At 25.9% G+C, this 23,433-nt stretch overlaps 1 protein-coding gene across 2 annotated transcripts in view; it reads right to left on the minus strand.

Moving 5' to 3' along the window:
* The window catches only part of ec (echinus), a 236,796-nt gene that overhangs the window by 51,200 nt on the left and 162,163 nt on the right, over nucleotides 1-23,433 (minus strand). For both annotated transcript variants that reach the window (XM_065506896.1, XM_065506897.1), the window contains one exon: nucleotides 17,497-17,589. In XM_065506896.1, coding sequence (XP_065362968.1) covers nucleotides 17,497-17,589 — 93 coding nt within the window. The remainder of the gene's footprint in view (nucleotides 1-17,496; nucleotides 17,590-23,433) is intronic.

Below are 23,433 nucleotides of genomic sequence, written 5' to 3' on the forward strand. Positions count from 1 at the left end.
TACCGGAGGAAAAACAGATAAATGATAAACAGTGCAATAGACATCTAGTGGTTCGTGTTGTAATGCCCTTTTCAGTAAAACTCTTAATTGTTTGTCTAGCTGTGTCTCGGTTTATGTCAGTCTGGTTTGCTGTCCCAGGCACCTTTTACAAATTTTAAAATAATGTAACCGTTTTTCTTACTTTTTATTTTTTAAACAAATTTGTGTACTTCTCTGATCATGTGTATTTTTCAAGAACTTGCTCTAGTTCTTTTTGATATTTTTATTTATTTATTTTGTAGTTTTGTTTGCTTTTGTTTGTAAGCAATGCAAATAAAAGATAATCTTTTTTATATTTAACTGGTACTGGTTAAATGTTTCTTGGAGTTTAAGTGTTTATCGTTAATTTGGCTGTATGATTTTTTATAGACTGCCATACCACGACTCGTGGTAAATGAGTTTATCGTTCCATATGTAACACCTTGATATATTTATCTTACAATTTTTTTCTACTTCACCAATATTGCTTATATTCAATACCAAACTGTTTAGAGGTATGGCAAATATTGTGGAAAAGATTTGTTTATTTTGGTAAACTTTTAACACACAAGCAGTTATACATGTAATTCGATGCTATCCCGTGATCGTTTGTGTTTCCCTCACACAGACATAACTAGATCTAATGGATCCAGAATATTCTCAGCCCATATTAAATTCAAAATCGATTTAAATATGACGTTGTTTCGCGGTTAGGGTTCCTAATCCGGAAAAATGTTCCAGCCAATATTTTTTTAAAATTCCAGGGAAATTTTTTCGGGACATTTTGTAAATTATTATATTATATTCATAGAGTTTTTCGATAATATCGAGAGAAAATCAATTGAAACAGAAGAATTACGATTTTAATAATCGAAATTTTGTCATCCCAACTAAAATTTTGCAGCCACAACAGGAAAATTTAATTTATTAAAAGTGAATCACTACATTCTAGATTACTTAGATACACTAATGTGGCAATTGATCTCATGGTATATTACCTGGGATATATAGAGTAACCAATTGACTTCTCATTGCATTACAAAGGGCACATTCTATACAAAAATAAATAAATGTTCCGGGCATTCCCGAGAGTATTTGTTTAAAATTCCCAAGAAATTTTTGTTGGGACATTTTGGAAATTTCTTTACAAGCTTTTGCCAATCGAATGATTCCATTATATTCATAGAGTTTTTCGATACTAGCGAGACAAAATCAATTGACACAGAAGAATTACGATTTAAATAATCGAAGTTTTTTCATTCCAACTAAAATTTTCCAGAAACAACAGGAAAATTTCGTTTATTAAGACTGAATCCCTCACTCACTTAGCAATAAATTCGGTTTTCACAATGAAAACAATTTTCTCTGCTCAACAAAAACAGAAACATTTTTATTTAAAACAGGAACATTTTTTATTATTTCCCGGGAATGGTAAATTTTAGGGATATTAAGAACCCGAGTTGTGTGTGTAAAACACTCTCACGTCCAAAATATGAAACCGAAATAAACCATTTTTTGCCAGAATGTCCGTGATTCTTCTAAGCACATCAGTTTTGAAAATCATGCAAATCGGTAAAGTGTAAAAAAAGTTATAGAACAAAATATGAGACAAACTCGGAAAAATTATATTTTACAGCTAAACATGTTGTTGTAATGAGTATTAGTAAGCATGTTATTGTAGTTTCAATTTTTGTGGTGTTTTTTGAAGGATTTAAGTTAATAACAACAACAAAAATTACATAATGAATGTGCATAAGTGCATCAATGTTGAGATAAGTGTAATCAAGGTGTGTAACTTTAGTTACTGAAAAGTTGCAGTGAATATTTTCAGCCCTTATTAAATTCAAAATAGATCTAGATGTGTCGTAGTGTTCCTAATCCGGAAAAATTGTCCGGAAATTTAAAAAAAATATTCACGGGAAATTTTTGTTAAATAAAAAGTGTGTGTAAAACACTCTCACGTCTAAATTACAACACAGAAATAAACAATTTTTTGCCAGAATATTCGTCATCCTTCTAAGCATATCGCTATTGAAAATCATGCAGATCGTTTAATTACAATGAAAGTTATATAACAAAATAGGAGACAACCTCGAAAAATGTATATTTTACAATATTTATAGTTTTTACATCTAAACATGTTGTTGTAATGAGTATTAGTAAGCATGTTATTGTAGTTTCAATTGTTGTTGTATATCTTAAAGGATTTAAGTTAATAACAACAACAACAATTACCTAATGCAAGTGTGTAAGTGCAAATGAGCATCTGTGTTGAGAAAAGTGTGTAACTTTAGTTACTAAAATGTTGTAGTGAATATTCTCAGCCCTTATTAAATTCAAAACCGATCTAGCTATGTCGTTGTGTCGTGTGTAAGGTTCCTAATCCGGAAAAATGTTTCAAGAATTCCCGGAAATGTGTTTTTTAAATTTCCGCGAAATTTTTGTAAAATAAAAAGTGTGTGTAAAACACTCTCAGGTCCAAAGTATGACACCTATATAAACCATTTTTTGCCAGAATGTTCGTCATTCTTCTAAGCTCTTCGGTATTGAAAATTACCAATATCGTTCATGAATAAAGAAAGTTATATAACAAATAGTGAGGCAACCTCGAAAAATTTCTATTTTACAAAATTTATAGTTTTTACTGCTAAACCTGTTCTTGTAATGAGTTTTAGCAAACATGTTATTGTATTTTAAATTGTTGTTGTATTTCCTACAGGATTTAAGTTAATAACAACAACAACAGTTACCTAATGCAAGTGTGGAAGTGTAAATGGGCATCAATGTTGAGATGAATGTAATTGTGGTGTGTTATTTTAGTTATTGAGTATTTGTAGGGAGTTTAAGATTCGTTATAGCCAACTAAAACATTCTAACTTGTTTTCCTGATAAATCTAGAGCAATTTATTTTATTATGTTTATTATAACAAGTAAATAATTAATGAATTCTTAATAAGAACCGCTATCAACAAGATATACAAAAGAGTAAAGAAATGATAAAGTACAATTGCTCAATTTGTACTGATTTAGAGTTTAGAGTCACAAACATAAGATTATAACAAAATATTTCTAATAACTTTAAATTAAAACTTCCATTAGTTACAAACCAAAGTTTCTAATAGAAAATGTTTCATTTAATGATTAACAAAACAAACAATTTCCTTTTTGTTTTACACAAAACAAAAAAGAAAAATTAAAATTCTTTACAGTCCCTAACCATTGGTCTGCCATAAATCTTGATAATGGTAAATATACACTTTAATGGCGATAAAATCTAAGTCTGGCCAGTGTCAGCAAAGTGCAAAACCCAGACTATACCATCAAGTTCTCTGTCTTACTAATTATCTTTAAGCTGCTACTCGAGTTCAGTCTGTAATTTATGGCTGTTAAAACATCAATATCATTCAATAATATTGTCTAGTTTATGTTGTTTCTTTCAGTTTTCAATTATTTCAGTTATGTCGTCATGAAATTCGTTATTGTGCTAAAAAACACTTGCTTTACACATCTAAAAAAATTGATATTTTCTTCGATGTCTTTTCTTTCTTTTTTTTTAGTTTTTTGAATGACTTACGTGCTTGGAATTTAAGTTACTCAATTAACAAAATAATTTATAACCTGACTGTTGCATTTGAGTTTATTCTTAAAACAAACATTAAACACGGTTTAAAAATGAAAATTTACGTGTTTTTTTGTAGATTATTTTCAAAAGAAAAAAAAAAAAGATTTGTATCTTAAAATGACAAATGAAGATTTTATGGGGGGTTTTAGAGATTAAAATAAACAAAAGAGACATAGATTGTTTAACTATAAAAAAAAACTAAGAAATAATTTAGATCATAGTAATAATAACTGCTAAAACTACAAGAATTTTGGATAAAGATTCTAAAAATTGTCAGTACCTTGTAATGAAATAAAATGCTAATATTTTGGTACTTCACTTCAATATACAAGATTTTTAAATTCTAAGAACCCAGCAAAAGCATCCATTACCAAGTAATGAGTTATATAACAGATAATAATTAAGTCATTACTCAATTACTTCCAAGTATTGTACATAGTGTATATTAGTCACTAAAAGGTAAGTTATTAAAAAATTGAATTTAACTGAATGTGAATAATAAAATATAAAATCCTGGTATCCCTTTACTTTGAAACTATTTTAATAAACTAAAATTTCTAAAAAACATTTTGTAGACAGACAAATTTTCTTTCAAGCAGCATTAAAAAACATCCCAAAAAAAGTGTCTCCAAATTCCAAAAAAAAAATGCAATCAATTTGTAAACCCAAAAATCTGTATTGACTTTACTCATTAACGCAAAGATTTAACTCAAAAACATGATGATGATGAGGCTGAGACTGAAGTCTAAACAAATATACATTACAATAATTTACACTTAGACGTCTGGTCTAGTGTTAAACTTGGCTCACTGTTTAACTACCTGTTTATTTTTTTTATTTTTGGAAAAACATCACAAATCTTTTAAATATTGAAAAACTCACACATTATTAATTACCTTGTTAGAATTGTTGTGCATTGCAGACACAAGATTTGAAAATTAAACCTGTCTAAATTTCAAGCAGCATCATCAAAGAAAACAATGAAAATTCAAATTGTAATGAAAACTATATATCTATTCATCAAGGCATTAGATTTGAAATGTATACGAAATGATAGTCATTATTACAATTTGAATGTGAAGTATGGTGACACTGAAAATTCTTAATGTTCCTATGACAAGAAGCCCTTGAAGTATAAAATGATTATTAAAGATAGTGCTATTTGAAAAAGCATTGAAAGAAAATAGCAAGTAATTCAAGATGACCTTTAAAATTTTATAATTACACAAAAGTACTTTCATCTATAAGTTCTAGAATGTAAATTATTTTATGACTCATTTTCATGGATATTCAAAAGAATTGTACAAATTTTCTAATTCAATGTTAGAACTGAAATTGTTACCTTTGAAAACCATTACAGTTTGAAAATGAAATTTAGATTTTTAAGAATATTGAATAGTTATTCCCTACATATCATAGTGGGAAGTTTATCAGCTCTGATTAATGTTTTTAAAAATGTCATGTGTTCTCATATAAGGTTCACATAAAAATTATTTTAAGTAAAATAAATTTCATATAAAAATCTATGTTGAAATAAAATTCGATATAACTTTTGAAAAAAAAAACAAAATCCTACTATTAAATTTTAAACTTAACTCTTCAATATATATGCCTCACTTCCTAGTAAGTACAATTTGAATGCCCCCCTTTTAATTTTGTTACCAAGTTAAGTTTGAACACTGACAATATATCAAACATATTTGATGATGATCAGTCCATAATTGATCATGGCTTCCACACAAATACCACTTTATAGTTGGCGCAATATTTCTTAATATTGGGCCATTTAGTACTAAAAATATTGTATTTTTGGTACTAAAAATTAATATTTTTTTTTTAAGTTAAGAATTTTTTAACTAGTATTTTTTTGTACTAAAAATTTTGTATTTTTTAATTTTGTATTTTGAAGTACTGAAAATTAACTATTTTTTTGTACTAAAAATTTGGTATTTTTTGTACTAAAAATTTGGTATTTTTTGTACTAAAAACTTGGTATTTTTTGTACTAAAATTTAGTATTTTTTGTTCTAAAAATTTAGTATTTTTTTGAACTAAAAATTAAGCTAAAATTATTACCAGTATTTTTTGTACTAAAAATTTTGAATTTTTTTAACACTAAAAATTAAATATTTTGATAGTTTAGTACTATTGTATTTTTTTTTTTGTACTAAAAATTTAGTATTTTTTTGGTACTAATTGGAATATTGAGTATTTTTTTGGTACTAAAATTTTAGTAATTATTGTACTAAAAATGTAGTACTTTTTTACTAAAAATTTATTATTTTTCAGTACTAAAAATTTTAATTTTTTTATTTTTAGTACAAAAAATTTCGAATTTTTTATTTTTTGTACTAAAATTATAAAATTGTTTTAGTATTTTTTAGTACTAAAAATGAATCCTAAGTTTTTAGTACTAAAAAATACTCACTTTTTAGTACTATTAAATACTAAATTTTTAGTACTAAAAACTAATCAAATGTTTTAATACTCAATTTTTAGTACTAAAAATTATAAAATTGTTTTAGTATTTTTCAGTACTAAGAATGAATCCTAAGCTTTTAGTACTAAAAAATACTCACTTTTTAGTACTATTAAATACTCAATTTTTAGTACTAAAAACTAATCAAATGTTTAAATACTAAATTTTTAGTACTAAAAACTAATCAAATGTAGTTTTTATTACTACAAATTGAGTATTTAATAGTACATACTAAAAATTTCGAATTTTTAGTATGTACTAAATTTTTCTTATTTTTTTAATACTAAAAATTTTGTATTTTGTTGTACTTTCTTTTGGTACATAAAAACTAAAAAAATACAATTTTTTTTACTAAAAATTCGAAATGTTTAGTTCAAAAAAATTCAGAATTTTTAGTACAGAAAATCATAAGTTTTTAGCACAAAAAAAATGGGGTATGTTTTAGTAGCATACAAAATATTGAGGATAAAATGGAGTATTATTTAAATAACAATAAAAAAACTAGAAATTTGAAATCGTTCCGAAATATTACAAAAATACATAAATAAGTGTTATTCCATAAAACGAATTTTTCAGTTTAACGAAAAGGTCTCACATTGTTATATCGAGCTTTGCCTAAATGTACTAAAATTAGAGAATTTTTAATTTACAAATTAGGGAATATTTTTAGTACTAAAAATAAATGCTTTGTTATTGTACAATTAAAATTTCAGAACTTGTCGCAAAATTTAAATGGAGTACTATACAAGAGATGAAGGCGTTTTTATTGTAGAACAATACTTGAAAAACAAGTAAGAAAGTATGGTCGGGCTTGATATAATACCCTACACTAAGTAAAAGAGCAAAAACATTTTTCTTTTAAAATTTAAATAATTTATATTTTTGAGTGATTTTCGGAAGTGGGCCTTATATGGGGGCTATGACCAATTATGGACCGATCACCATCAAATTAGGTCGCGTGATTTATGTCTATATGAAAGTTTACTATGTTGAATTTTGTGAGTATTTTTAAGCGATTTATGAACGTTAAAGTGATTTTCGGAAGCGGGTCTATATGGGAGCTATGACTAATTATGGACCGATCGTAACAAAATTTGGTGACATGAATTTTGTATACATAAAACGTATTTGGAACGCAATTTATGGAGATACATTTATAAATTAAACATTTATGACCAATAAAGTCCTGTATCGGAAGGACATTTGTATGGGGGCTAGGTGAAATAATGGATCGATTTCAGCCAGTTTCAATAGGCTTGGGCCGAAAAAAATAATATGTACCAAATTTTATCGAAATATCTTCAAAATTGCGACCTGTACTCTGCGCACAAGGTTTACATGGACAGCCAGCCAACCAGACGGACGGACATCGTATAATCGACTCAGAAAGTGATTCTAAGTCGATCGGTATACTTTAAGGTGGGTGTTAGACTAATATCTTTGGGCGTTACAAACATCTGCACAAACGCATAATACACTCCCCACTATGGTGGTGTTAAGCAGCCACAGTTTTGAGTAAAATAATTGTTAATCGTAAAAATTGCAGCATTTGTGGTTTTCGAAAAACAAATGCATCTGGAAAGTGTCACTATTTGGTGCCGATTTTTGACATTACTTCTGATACTGTTTCTCGATATCACAAAATGATGGCAGATTTTTTCAGACTAAATTGTATGATTTTGATTTGAACATACAATACGTCTCGTGAAATAATACAATTACAGCTTGAAACATTTCCTGGTTGTGTACTTTCTCATTTCGGTGTCCACAATTGGCTTCCTAGATCGGGATTTAACACCATTGGAAAATCTTCTAATGGGGCTATTTGAAGTAAAAGGACTAAGCCATCAAGCCCATAACCCCTCTTGCATTGAAAGAGGAAAAATCAAAGCTCCATCACCGATATTCAGCTAAATTTATCCAAATTGATCATGGAAATTTTTGACAAAAGAGTGCGTATGTGTCAGCGAGGCCTTTTGTTCGATCCTATCCTGTGTACTCTATTTGTTTTCTATTTAATTCAAATATTGCCTCAATTTTAGGACAGCCTTTTTGTTTTCAATAAGTTCAATTTAAATTTGAAACAAAGTATTAATGTCTGTTCACTTTAGGGAAAATGTTAAGCCAATAAACTTAAAGTTAAGAAAAAAAAACCCCAACACCTTAACCAATTTGTTTGATTTTTTTTCATATTATTTTACTATAAAGTTTAAGGTAATAATTTAAACCACTCGTTTTTTGTATACAATATTTATTTTGTATTGTTGTCTTCTAGTTACCAAAACTAAACTATTATTTGCACCAGTGATTTTGATTCTAAAGATTCTATAACAATATTTAACAATCAACATACATGCAACATGTAAGGCAACAATTAAAACTCATGCACCGTATAGATTCAACAAAAAAAAAAAACTAAACAAAATAAAACAAAAAGAAAGAAACTTGTAAAGTTCAGTTTACAGAATAAGAATGCGTGGGAGATTCTCACACATAAAACTAAACTAAGAAAGACAAAAGATATACATAATTTTTAGTTTTATTAATTTAGAGTTTTTTTTCTTCTTATTTTTTTCTTCTACCAACTTTTTTTTTTAATTAAAATTAGGAACGAAACGTCAAAGCAATACTGCCTTAAAGAACAAAGTGTTTTAAATAAAATAAAAAAAAGAGATGTAGAACCTTAAGAACAAACAGAAAACAGAAAATAAGTTAGTTGCTGGCTGTCTTAAGACATGTTATTAATAATATTTTAAAATTTTAATTTATGCCGTGATAAGTTTGGGAAAATATCAAAACAACCATCATCAAAGAAGAAAAGAAAGAAAAAATTAACACCATAAAGGTTGGCAACTAAATGAAAGCCCTCAGTGTAAAAAAGTAACGTATTTCTTAAGCTAATGATCATTAAGTTTTATAACGATCATTTACTTTGAGTTCATTTTTTATTATAGTGGGTTGTGTTTGCTTTTGTGTGGAGGAAGTTTCAAAGTGTTAAAGTGAAAGAAATGGTCATGGAAATTACTTTTAAACTATACTTGGTGTTTTCTTGCTGTTTTTGCTTCAGCTTCAACTTAATTTTCATTTCCATTTTGAACAAAGTTGCGTTTTTTTTCGTTGCAGTTCTTGGTTACCGGAAAATTTTTCTTTAAGCCTGAAGTATGAAATAAAAATAAACAAATAAAGCCTGGTTTAAACAACTTTTTTTTTACAAATTCTCTTATTTCCCTCTTCTACACTTTAAAAGCAGCTCTCAGTTAGAACTCTAGAAATTAAAATAAAACTTAAATCAGGGATGGCCTTTTCTTAATAAAATTGTTAGTTCGGAAATGCCACAGTTGCTATAGAATAGGGTTCAAAAGTTAATACAAAAAGTCGACTTTTCGACTTTTTAAATTTTTTAATAATCGACTTTTCGCCATTTTATCCTATATTTATTTAAAAATATAAGATTGCTAGATTTATTAATGAAGAAAATGTTTTTTTTAATTTTTACAACAAAAACCAAAAAAATCGAACATTCGACTTTTCTCCGTTAGTCGACTTTTCTATTTTTTTGGAATAACGTAATCGATTGTTCGACTTTTTTCCGTCCAAACAGACTATTTTGACATTTTGGTTGTATAAAAGTTGAATAATCAATTATGTTTTCAAAAAAAGTCGATAAGTCGATTTACTGAAAAAAGTCGAATAGTCGATAAAGAAAAAGTAGATTTTTTTATTTTTAATTGTAAAAATTTAATTTATTTTTATCAATAAATGTAGCAACCAACAACTATTTACATTAAAATGGGTTAAAAAGTTGAAAAAGGCGACTTTTAAAAAGTCGAAAGTGTGACTTTAAAAAATTAAAAAAAGTCATAAGTTCAAAAAGTCCGCATTTTGTTTCAACTCTACTATAGAGTAACTTTTGAAACTTGAGCACACAATTAGTTTATAAACTTTTAATAAATTTCATTAAAATAACTTATTTGAATAGTTAAGAAATACATATATGTAAATATATTTATACATAAATAATAGTTTTTCTTACATTTCATTGTATTAGGTACTTTTTATTTAAAAGTACTTAATTTTATTTCCAACAAAAAATAGAACTACTATTTACCAAAGCTTTTAACATCTAACATTATTATTTACAACATTTTAGCCAGCAAAAGTACTCTTTTAATAAAATTTTATTTGTATAAGTTTCTATCTCTGATTCAACTCTTTTTTTGTAACAAAATTTCTTAAGTTCTCTCTTCTTAGTATTTTAGTTTTGCTGTTAACTCTTAGTTTTATTTGTTTATTTTTTGTTTCTTTCCTTTTCTTATCTTTCTTATTCTCTACATTGCTTTCGCTTTGGTATTCGTGTCGTCATTGTTTCACTTACAAACTTGGTCCGCTTTAAGTTTGGTAGTAAAAACACAACACAAAAAAAAAGAACTCAAAGTACAGTCTCGCTTGTCCATTAAAAAGTCATCCGAGTCTTCGTCGTCATCGTTTTTTAGTAGTGGTTGTGGTTCTGCTGGTTTCTTCTACAAGTCGTATTTTTTTTTTTTTTTTTGTCTTTCTTCGTTGGCTTTGACTTCAATCTGCTGCTGCTGCTGATATTGCTGCAGCTGACAAAAACTTCCAGGCATTATGTTGCTGGTTTAAAGAGATCATGATTATTGTGTGTGTTTGTTGCCTGCTTTATTTAAATTCAGGTCTTTTGTGATCATCAATGTGCTCGTAATGAGGTTTCATGATGATAATGCAGTTAAAGTAATGAACTGAAAAACTTTGCAGTTAAATAAAAAACAATTGAAACTAAAGTTTGAAGATGTTTTTTTTAGGAAGAATTTAGATTTAAATAGCAATTGTTGAATATTATTTTAAAAATATTTAAGTTTGTTTTCCACAGTTCTACATAAAAAATAATTTAAGCGATATTGTCAAATTTTCCGCATTTGGGGTCGAAAAACAAATGTCAGTATTTGGGCTGATCGAACATTGCCTGTTACTGTTGCTCGATATGGAGACAAAGTAAGAGGTTACTTGCAAAAGACATTTGACCGATGTGCTTTCCATACATAACCCATTTTACATTTTTCTTTTTTTTCACTTTTATGTTAATACTTTTTTGGTTTATGTGTTTTTCGTTAAATTCAAATCTACAGTAAATTTTGGCAAACATTTTTTAAACAGTTAAGTGCTAAAAAATTAAGATAATTTTAGCAATACAAATAAATTTTATAATATGAAATTTTTAGAACTAATGAAATATATTTTTTTCGGTACTAAAAATTTTGTAATTTTTTAGTACTATAAAATAGAGTATTTCATAGTACTAAAAATAGTGTAGTTTTTACGTGTTTGAAATTTTGTGTTTTTTAGTACAAAAAATATGGTATTTTTTATGTACTAAAAATATTGTATTTCTTTAGTACTAAAAATATAATATTTTTTCGTGCTAAAATTTGTTTATATTTTAGAAAGTTAGTATTTTTAATATTTAGTAAAAGGTCCATATTTTTAGTACGAACAATTTAAAAAAATTAAAATTTTTTATTTTTAGTACTAAAATTTAATGCATATTTTTTATTAACAAGTAAGAGTGTATATGTATATTGTGTCGAATCGTATTTACCTTTCACCAAATTTATACTTTCAGATAAATATTAAAAACTATTATGGGTGAAAAAGAAATTTAATGTAATTTTTAGTAGACAAATATAGGGCTAAAAATTTCGTATTTTTCGTTTAAAATTTGATATGTTTTTTTAGTACTAAAAATTTCATATTTCTCTACAATATTTAGTAATTTTTTAACACAAAAATTTCAGTATTTTTGTGTACTAAATTTTTTTTTTTTTTTTTGTACTAAAAATTAATTATTTTTTAGTATTTTTTTCTATTACAATTTTTAACAATAAAAATTCATTATTTTTTTAGTACTAAAAATTTTGTATTTTTGGTACTAAAAAATTATTTTTTTTGTTTTACAAAATTTTTAGTATTTTTTTAGTACAAACAATTGTGTATTTTTTTAGTACGAACAAAAATTTTTATTTTTTTTTTACAAATAATTAAGTATTCTTTTTATTAAAAATTCAGTATTTTTTAACACTAAAAATTCAATATTTTTAAGTACTAAAAAATACACAACATTTTTAGTACAAATTTTTTAAAACTAATTAAAAATAAATTTTTAGTACCAAAAAATATTACATCTTTGGTACCCAAACAAAAAATTTTCGTTTTAAAAAATACAAAAATTTTAGTACTATAGATGTACATATCATTTTTTAGTACTAAAAATTTATTATTTTAAAAATGTATTTTTTATCTCTAATTTTTTTTATTTTTTAGTACTAAAAATGTAGTAGGTACTTTTTAGGTCTTAATATTTAGTATTTAGCAACCTTATAAAACAAATAAGGAACGAATATTAAGGAAAACGTTTATCTTCGCACTTCTTTTAAGATTACCCGATTCAAATGACAAATAGAAAATATTTTGAGGTTTTAATTTTAATTAAAAGTCAATCAAAATTATATTAAAACTCTGAAATCATTGTAAAATTTTAGAAAATTAAATGAATAACACTTGTTCGATATAATGAATTTTTCAGTTTAACGAAAACTTCTGATATTATATTATTCATTATACTGAACGTTGTATGTAGTATGTCTGATTATAGTTTTCTTCAAATCTCTGACTATTTATAGACCCCAATAAATTTTCCATTTCAGACATGTTAAAAATTTTCACACAATTAAAATGTTTCCCCTCTCTGTTTTTATTGTTAAAATAAAATGGATAAAATGTAGTAAATAGCATATTTTAAAAATGCCAACAAACTATTTTTATTAAAGAAACAACAACTTATTTAATTTTATAACAACCATTAAAATCAGCAGTAAAAAGTGCGTGATTTTTTCATGAAATGTAAAGATTTTCCCTTACAACATATGTAAGAGTATTTAACACACATGTGTATTTAAAGGGCCAGGTAATTTTCATATTGCAAGTACCTCTAACACAACTTCAGGTGAAAAAGTAATTGCAATACAGGGGTTTTTGTTGTGTGCATTAAATCGTCTTGTTTTTACAATTTGTTCGAAACATGTGCGTGTTGTTTTATATTAGAAACATTTTTAATTGTTTATTAGGTGTATGAATATTGTGTGTATTTTACAAGATTTCCCACACCCAACTTGTTAACTGAAGAATAGAAAAAATAGGGATTTTTTTCTTTTATATAAAATTTCTTTAAGAGTTTAAGAGACGGTCATGTGTGTATGTGCTTGTTATGGTGGGATTTTACCCAGCTGAAGTTAAAATAGTGCTGAATGTGTGCAAGAAGTTTGTTGCTTAAAGTCTTTTGTTTTTCCTGACGTTTTATGAAAAGTAAAATTTATATAGTTATTGATATTTGTGTTGTTGTGCTGTTTTGCTTATTTATTACTTTGATTGTTTATTTTTTCTAAATATCAAAACTAAATGGGTTTTTTGCTGTGTTTTTATTTTGCCAATATTTCTAGTCACGTTTTATAATTGTTTGACTTGGCTTGTTGTCTGTTCATCTTCATCTTCATTTAGTTTATTTTATTATAAAATAATTTAATTTAATTGATTTTTATTTAACCTTTCAGTAATGAACCGGTTGACTCAATACAAAATATCTGTTTATGTAGTAAAAAAAACAAAAGATTTAGGTAACAATTTTTATTTCAAATCAAATGAAATTTAGCAAAAGAACGTTATAGCTAAAGCTCTCAGAAAAAAATACAATTTATTTGTTTAGTTTATCAACTAGCAATTAATTTAAAGTAACAGTTTATTTAAGATTAAGGCAACAAATCTTTGTTTAAATGAATTTAAAAATAAATGTGACTAAATATTATTTAAAAACAGAGAATTTTTTTTAAAGCTGGAGGCTAAACTAAGTAAATTTTAATAAGCAAAAACGAAAGATTTAAACAACAAACTATTTTTTTAGAATTTTTAAATAAAATAAATGTTTGAAATGTTTTACATAAAACAAACGGATTCAAAACCTATTTAGTATAAAAAAAATCAAACTTTAATTAAACATCAATATAAGCTAAGATTTGTTAGCAAATGAACAAAAAACCCATTCAAACTACAGTCATTATTTCCAAATAATCATTAATATTTCCCCGTAAAACAAATGGTTTTTCAGCTAAATATTAATTCAAATTTTCACGCGGTTTAACATGAATGTATGTATCTTATCTCCATTCATACAAACATCCTTAAACATAAATAACTGCACTTCCTCCCACACAAACCGTGTAAATACCGTAACTATCTCAACTATTTTCCATAGTTTCATAGTGTATCAACACTTATACACAACCACCACCTCTTAGTTTTTCATTTCCCCGAATTCTAATAAAAATTTGTTTTTCGGGAAATAAACAGTGTGAGTTTAAGGTGTTTTTCCTAGGAATTTATATACAATAAAACTTTTGGGTTTTAATTTTATGGTTTTCTTCCGAAAAGGATAAATACACAAATATTCAAATATTAATTATTTAAATTTATCCATAATGCTTAGTGAATGTACTTAGCAATTAAATTTATGTATTTGCACAATTACAAACCATAAAATTATAGGGTTAAAATTCTCTTAAACATGATTAATGTTTATTTTCTGGCGGGAAAAAGGAAAAAACATTGTAGTGACATTTGGTGTTTCAACAAAATGTTTAAATAAATTAAGTGCTAACTACATATTAAGGGTAATTACTGGTAGTTTTAAACCAGGATTTTCATATCAAATTAATGACTTGTGGAAAATAAAGGAAAATTGTGGGTTAGTCAACCCAATTTACAAAGGAAATAAGTAAAAAATAAATAAAAGCCATGATTATTGAAAATTTCTTTAGAATTATGTATATTACAAATGGTGGGAAAACTTGGTTAATATTTTAATGATATAGTCTTTCTTGTGTTACTAGCAATGATGCTCCAAATACTCATGAAAAAGCTAAAAATGTTAAATATTGTTTTCAAATGAAAACGTCATATTTGTATTAATAGAAATATTTTAAAAATAAATTGAAATTGGAAACAGAATTTTCCTTTAATTTGTTTTCTTAAATCCAGCAACAGAAATTCAGTTGTCAAGGAAATATTACCATTGAAATGTTTGTCATCCCAATAAAAGTTATTTAGTCACATAAGAAAACAATCGGACAATAACAGTGAATTAATAACAATAAAAACGATTCTCATTAGGGTACTTTAAAATTCAAAATCGACTTATTGGTCGGCAAAAAGTCGAACAATCGATTGCATAATTCCAAAAATTGTCGATATGTCAATATTTTTATTTTAATTGTTGTTGTAAAATTAAAAAAAAGTTTTTTCTCATCAAAAACCATTTTCTTTTTAAATTAATAAAAAAAATGTCGACTTTTTAAACATTTTGAAAAAGTCATTAGTTCGACTTTTAAAAAATCGAAAAAAGTCGACTCTTCATAAATAGCTAAAGTCGAAAAGTCAACTATTCAAAAACATATATTAAAAATAAATACGGTGGGGCTGTTTTTGCTGGAAAAAATCGAAAAGTCGTAATCGACTTATTGGTCGGCAAAAAGTCGAACAATCGATTGCGTAATTCTAAAAAAAAGTCGAAATGTCGATATTTTTATTTTAAATTATTATTGTACAAATTTTTTTAAAAAAAATGCTTTTTTTATCAAATATTATTTATTTTTGAAATTAATAAAAAAATGCGACATTTTAAAAATTTCAAAAATTAAATAGTTCGACTTTTAAAAAATCGAAAAAAGTCGAAAAGTTAACTATTCAAAAACATACATTAGCAATAAATACGGTAGGGTTGTTTTTGCTGAAAAAAGTCGAAAAGTCGAAATCGATTTATTAATCGACAAAAGGTCGAATAATCGATTACGTAATCCCAGAAAAAGTCGTAAGGTCGATGTTTTTATTTTAAAATTTTTAAAAATGAGTTTTTCTCATCAAAAATAAACTATTTAAAATAATAAAAAAATATGTCGACTTTTTAAAAATTTCAAAGTCATTAGTACGACTTTTAAAAAATCGAAAAAGCCGACTTTCCATAAATAGCTAAAGTCGAAAAATCAACTATTCAAAAACATAAAAAGGCGAGTTTGAAAAATCGAAAAAAAGTCGCAAAGACGACTGAATTAATTATTTCACACAAGTTTCGAAACTTTTTTTAACTAGTCTAAATCTTGACAGGCTTATAATAGGACAATAAAGATGAAATTACCAATCTGTCATCTGGAGTATTGAAGCATAATAATTTTAAAGGCCCAGTTATGTATCAGCTACAATGTCGACCACTTTCCTTTAAAAGTTGTTAACATTTTTAGATAAAACTTTAATATTTCTACAAAAATATTGAATAGCTATAAATTAGCATTGTTTATACTAGCTTTTATTTAAAGAATTTTCTATATTTCAGCATAGAAAAACATGGATGGACTTCGTTAAATTGACTGCCGCTAACCTATTTAGAAAATCATGAATAAAGTTTATGGAAAAAAATGGAAATTGAAACTAGAACTGAATGGCTCAAAAATAATACAAAGAAAATCTAAAATCAAATATAAATTTTCCACCTCTTCTCTATAAGATTTACTGATGCAAAAGTGTTTAAGTGTTTTAAAGTATAACCGGGAAATAGAAGAAATTCTGAGGATTTAAAAAAAAAAATTTTCATTTTACAAAAATTTGGAAAATTTCAAATAGTTTTTCTTTCTTAAACCGTTCTCACCTTTTAGGTTTTTGAAAACAGAATTAGGTCTCTGATATGAGAGTTTCTAATCTATTTGTATTTATCTATAGTTGGAAGACCAAGTTTATTGATAGATGGAAAAATTGTAAATAGTTGTATTAAAATATTGGAAAAATCGGAAATTATGGTTAAATTTTATAAAAAATACATGAATAAATCTTATTCGATATATCGAATTTATTATTTTAATTATTCGTTATTACGAGCTTCAAGTCACGATCGATATTCACATATTTTATGTATTTTAAATTTCTATTTGGTTAATATTCTTCGCAGTATATTTTACCTATTATAAAAAAATTAAATAAAATATGTTGCCTATATTAATTCCACATTATCTGAAAAATTTAAACGCTAGAGGGAGTTGATATTATTTTATATAATTTTAAATTGACAAAGCATTTTGTTTAATATTGTATGACAAATGTAAAGTATAACTTAAACACAATGATATAGCATCTTACTCATAAAAGTAGGCAATACAATTTTGTATATATTTGTTAAATAATCAAAAATATATTGCCTACTTTAGGCTGGCTTTAATTAAGTCAAACGATCATTGTGGATGATAACAGTAAAAAGTAAAGACACTTACCTTTAAGGCACAGAATATGCAATCTTGTCCACTGCAGTTGTGCTGATTCAAGGAACGAAACGAGCGACGAAATGCATCCAAATGCCAAAGGACCTGGAATAAAAAAAATAAAAAAATAAAAAAATTATTAATAAAACAGAAAAAAAAGACTGATGGCTTATTTTAATACATAATTAAAAATATTTATCCAGGAAAAATAATATGCTGTCAAATCGTTCTAAATATCTAAGTGTGTGAAAAAATGTTTGGAATTTTCAGAAAATATTCATACTTGTACAAAATTTGCTAACATAAAGTGATAAATACGATTTTTACTAATAAAACATTCTGAATAAAGTTGACGATTAAATATTATCTTTTCAAATTAGAAAGTTTACTAAAAGTTAATGATCGATTAAGATTGATCAGCCTTAAGTATAACTATGGATTTTTGTTTTATTTTGTACAAACCCAAGTATTTGAAATGTTGAGAATTGACTTGTTGAAATTGTGTAGTGAATTTAAAAACGTATAGTTTGTAGAAAATTTGAAAATTGTGTATGTTATTCATTCGTTTGTGGATTTAGTATAGACAGGCTTTAGTGGAATATATGAGGATTTGCTTTGATGAAATTTGGATTTTGTAGCTAGTGGACTACAACTTATAAACCACAACTGTGGGCTTTGAAATATTGTATGGATTTCATTTTAATAAAACTCTGCTCAAGCCCAACTCAAACTGGTTTGCATTTGTATTGTCTTATAATAAAAGGCGGCCATGTTGGTTTAACACATACTGTCTTAAATGTTGCTAGTGTTGGCTGTTAAAATTTATACACGTATATTAACATTTTTCCAAAGAAACTCAAGAGTATGACAAATCAACAAGTAAAACAGACAGACCCAAAGATCTTAAACAGAATTGAAACACAAAAAAAAAGAAAGAGACTAACGATGACTGCTTAGGTGGCCTCAGAGATACATAAAAACAAACTGGTTTGATGCAGCAACTACAGGCAACCTGGAAATCGTGTGTTGCTTTCGCTCAGTGGTCTGGGGCCACAAACAGAAAATGTAGTTTCGAAAAGTAGGCACTTAAGTATTTCAAACTGAGTGTTTTGCTAAAACAAAGTAACGTTGGCTAAAAGCAACGGACTTTGTTGGAAATTATAAAAGCAAGACTTTAGGTTTAAGCCATGAAGACAGACAGTGAAGTTAGTTTGTTGTTGTTTTATTGTGGTGTTTGTTTTGTTACCAGGTTTTTGCTAATTTCCTTTCAACTCTTTTGTTTTTGTTTTTTATTTTTTTTTTGGGTTGTTTAAACGTTAAAGGTTTTTTTTCTTCATACAATGACGGTTTTTTGTATTTTTTTTTGTCTGTTATTTTGATTTGAAATCAAATGTATAAAGCGTTTTTTTTTTGGTTTTAAATGTTTGTTCGTTCAATGTTTCAGGTCATGTTGGCTGGTTGGTCTTAACTCCAAGTTTCTTTTTCTATATTTTTGTGGTTTTTCTTGTTTAAGGTTTTGTTTTTTTTATTGTTACAGACAAATCTTTGGTTTGGTTACTTCTAATCTTTTTTTGTAGAGTTTGTATGTTTATATCTAATTCTTTTTCTTATAAAATTTTATATTGTTTTGTTAAGTTAAGTTTCATTAAGCCAGCTGTGTGTTTTTTTCCATTTCTTTTAGTTACCATATTTCTTTATAAAGTTTACAAACCTTTTGTTAAAAGTTTATTTAGCGCCTATTTAAGCGTAAGTGTTAGAAGTAAAATGATTTTTTTTTATATATATTTTATGTAGCCAACTAGTTTTTCTTTTTATATTTGAAATATTAAAGTTTTAAGTTAGTTTTGGGTTTGTTTCTATTTTATATATTTCACTTTGTTAGCTGTCTGAATGGGTTACAGCTTTTTTTAGTGCTTTCTTTGGCACCTTTTGCTGTTTGTTGTTAAAAATGTTAAATGAAACCAGCAACATTAAGATTTTATTAGAAAACTTGTTTTTCTTATTTTGTAATTTAAATTTAAAACATTTTAAAATATCATTTGTTTTATAATATTAAGAGAAAACATTAAATATTAAGGGCATAGATAAATACACATAGATCGGAAGCTATTTTATCAAAGACCTAACTCAGTTGTCAAAAATCTAAGTGTTGAGAATGTATTTGTAAAAAAAACTATATGGAAACAAGAAAAACACTCGTATGTGTAATTTTTTGAGTCATTCTTTTTTTAATTTTTTTTCTAGTTTCCGCTCCATGTGTAATTCTCTATGATTAAGGGTTCAAAAACAGCAATTATTAGCAATTTTTTTCAATTGCGTATGAATTAAATTTAAACAAGTAAAAGAGCTATATTCGTCTATGCCGAATCTTATATACCCTTCACCAAATTATACTTAAAAATATTTTTATTTAAACAAAATCAAAATTTTTTTTTAATGTTTTAAAATTTTTTTTTCCAAATTGTTTAATTTTTTTTAAAAAAAGTTTTTTCAAAATTTTATTTTTAAATTTCTTTAATTAATTTTTTTGGAAAAAGAATTTATGACAAAAAAAATTTTTGCTGAAAAAAAAATTCGGGTTAAAAAATATTTTTTTCCGATTTTGTTCAACTTACTATAGCCTTATCTACATCGTTGCAAAGGTCTTTGAAATATCTATCATTAGATATCCATATTGTCTATATTAATGACTTAGTAATCCAGATATAGGTCAAAAATCGAGGTTGTCCTAGTTTTTTCCTTATATCTCAGCCATTTGTGGACCGATTTTGCTTATTTTAACTAGAAAACTTCTCGAAAGCATGTCTGACAGAATTATTGAAAATTTGGATCCCGAAGATATCTGGGGTCTTTAGAAAATAGATTTCAACAGACAGACGGACATGGCTTAATCGACTCCGCTATCTATAAGCATCCAGAATATATATACTTTATAAGGTCAGACAATTATATTGTGGAAATTACAAACGGAATGACAAACTTATATATAACCTTCTCACGAAGATGAAGGGTATAAAAATAGTGTCGCATACTTTAGAGGTTTTATAAAAATAAAGTTCGCGAAAGAATAATTTTTAAAGAAAACATTGCGAATTATATTCCCTTGAATGTATGAAATTATAAGATTAAAAAAGCATAATTTAAAGAATAGCAAAAAGGCTTGAATAACCACTATATAGATTTGATGAACCATGCCTACATACAGAAGTACAAAATGTACAATTCTATGGAGAGATTTTTTTTTTAAAAATTTTGAAATAAAATTATAAATTTTGTTACAAGTTTCTCCACGTAATTAATGATAACTCAAATACGATTAGCCCGATATTATTAAAATAAACTTAGAAAAATTTAAATTTAAATAATCTTTAATCCGTTTATATATTGCGTTTTAATCGGTTCAGTAGTTTCGGAGTTATAATAACAAATTGAAGCAAAATATATATTTTTTACGTGAAAATAGCTAATTTTTTTGTTTTAAAAAAATCATGAAAAATCGAAAAAGGCAAAAATTGTTTAGATTTATTACTTTATCGCAAAGCCACAAGTAATAGGAACAAAATGAGATATTGATCATAAAAATTGATGAATTCTTTTCGAATTTATTCACAATTAAGTGAATTCGCTCATTTTCACAAAATTTTAGTTTTTTGTTTGATTTACATAAAATTGAGTAGTTAATAATCTTCTATCGATTGATTGGATTTAGAAAACAATTTTCCCATGCTATGTATAATTTTGCACTCCATCGGCTCAGTAATTTCGGAGTTATAATAACAAATTGTAGCAAAAAATATATTTTTTATGTGAAAATAGCAAATTTTTTTTGATTTAAAACAATCATGAAAAATCGAAAACGGCAGACATTGTTCAGATTTATTACATTATCGCAAAGCCACATGTAATAGGAACAAAATCCGATATTGAACATAAAAATTGATGGATTCTTTTCGAATTTATTCACAATTAAGTGAATTCGCTCATTTTCACAAAATTTTAGTTTTTTGTTTGATATACATAAAATTGAGTAGTTAATAATCTTCTATCAATTGATTGGATTTAGAAAACAATTTTCCGATGCTATGTATAATTTTTCACTCCATCGGCTCAGTAATTTCGGAGTTATAATAACAAATTGTAGCAAAAAATATATTTTTTATGTGAAAATAGCAAATTTTTTTTGATTTAAAAAAATCATGAAAAATCGAAAACGGCAGAAATTGTTTAGATTTATTACTTTGTCGCAAAGCCACAAGTAATAGGAACAAAATGAGATATTGATCATAAAAATTGATGAATTCTTTTCAAATTTATTCAAAATTAAGTGAATTCGCTCATTTTCACAAAATTTTAGTTTTTTGTTTGATATACATAAAATTGAGTAGTTAATGTTATTCTTTCGATTGATTGAATTTTGAAAACATTTTCCCTGATTTTCAATCGGCTCAGTAGTTTCGGAGTTATAATAATAAAATGAAGCTAAAAATATATTTTTTACGTTAAAATAGTTTTTTTTTTGTTTTAAAAAAATCAAGAAAAATCGAAAACGACAAGAAATTTTCTGATTTATTACTTTATCTCAAATCCACATTTAATAGGAACAAAATGATATATCGATCATAAAAATCGATTGATTCTTTTCGAATTTATTTACAATTAAGTGAATTCGCTCATTTTCACAAAATTATAGTTTTTTGTTTGATATACATAAAATTGAGTAGTTAATGTTCTTCTTTTGAATGATTGAATTTTTAAATTTTCCCCATGCTATGACTAAAATATCATATATGTATTGCAATTCAATCGGCTCAGTAGTTTCGGAGTTATAATGACATATTAATGTAACAAAATATATTTTTTACGTGAAAATAGCAAATTTTTTTATTTAAAAAAAATCATGAAAAATCAAAAACGGCAATAATTGTTCAGATTTATTGCTTTGTCTCAAAGCCACATGGAATGCCAACAAAATGAAATATCGGTCATGAAAATCGATGGATTATTTTCGAATTTATTTACAATTAAATTATATTAGCTAGAATTTAAATCATTTCAATTACTACAAAAACCCTTTATTTCCGGGAAATAAGATCGCGATTAAAAAAAACTCCCATAAAATTAAAATTTGCGAAAACTAGCGAACTAAAACATTCGAAATTATGTTCACTCAAATTTAATTTATTCACGAATGAACAAACTTTTCATAATAAAATTATATTCCCAAAAATAAATCAAAATTCAAGTGTTTAAATTTTAGTAAAACGCCTGCAAAAAGGGCTTTTAAAATTCATTAAAATCTGAGCTCTTGTTTACAACTTCTTTAAATGAAGTGAAAGGTTTTAAGCATAAATTTACATACTTGTAACTTAACTTTAAATTTAAATTCCTTAAAACTTAGAGATCTTAAATTACCTTTATGCATGTAAGTGATCTGAAAACATGGCAATTACTTAAGCGGTACCTAGTTGAGCAGTTATATTTGTGGTTTTTCTTGTCTATAATTTAAAACAATAGTTGCAAATAAAACAAAATAATAATAAAATAAAAACAAGACATTAGAAACTAGATACTCAACTTTAAACACACGTTACAACTTCAACAAACAAAAAATTACAATTAAAACTCTGATTTAACTGACATATTGTGTAGGAGTTTTTTATTTTTTTCTTTATTTATTTAAGAAACTGCAATAATGCTCCAATTGTTGTTCTTTAATAATAGAGTTTCGTACTCAATTCTGTAGGAAAAAAGCTAATATTGCTCTATTTTCTGTGTAACTTATTTTAAAATAAAGTTTATTTTGCTAATTTTTTTTTTCTTAGGAAACTTTTGTTGTTCATATTATCTTGGCATCTAGCTTCGGTCAACCATTTTCAATAATTTTAACGTTTTTTTTTTAAACCAACAATTCAATTGTCTAAAAATTTGTTCAAATTTTATGAACATAGT

Source organism: Calliphora vicina, chromosome 4, assembly GCF_958450345.1.
Source record: "Calliphora vicina chromosome 4, idCalVici1.1, whole genome shotgun sequence".
Taxonomy (NCBI): domain Eukaryota; kingdom Metazoa; phylum Arthropoda; class Insecta; order Diptera; family Calliphoridae; genus Calliphora; species Calliphora vicina.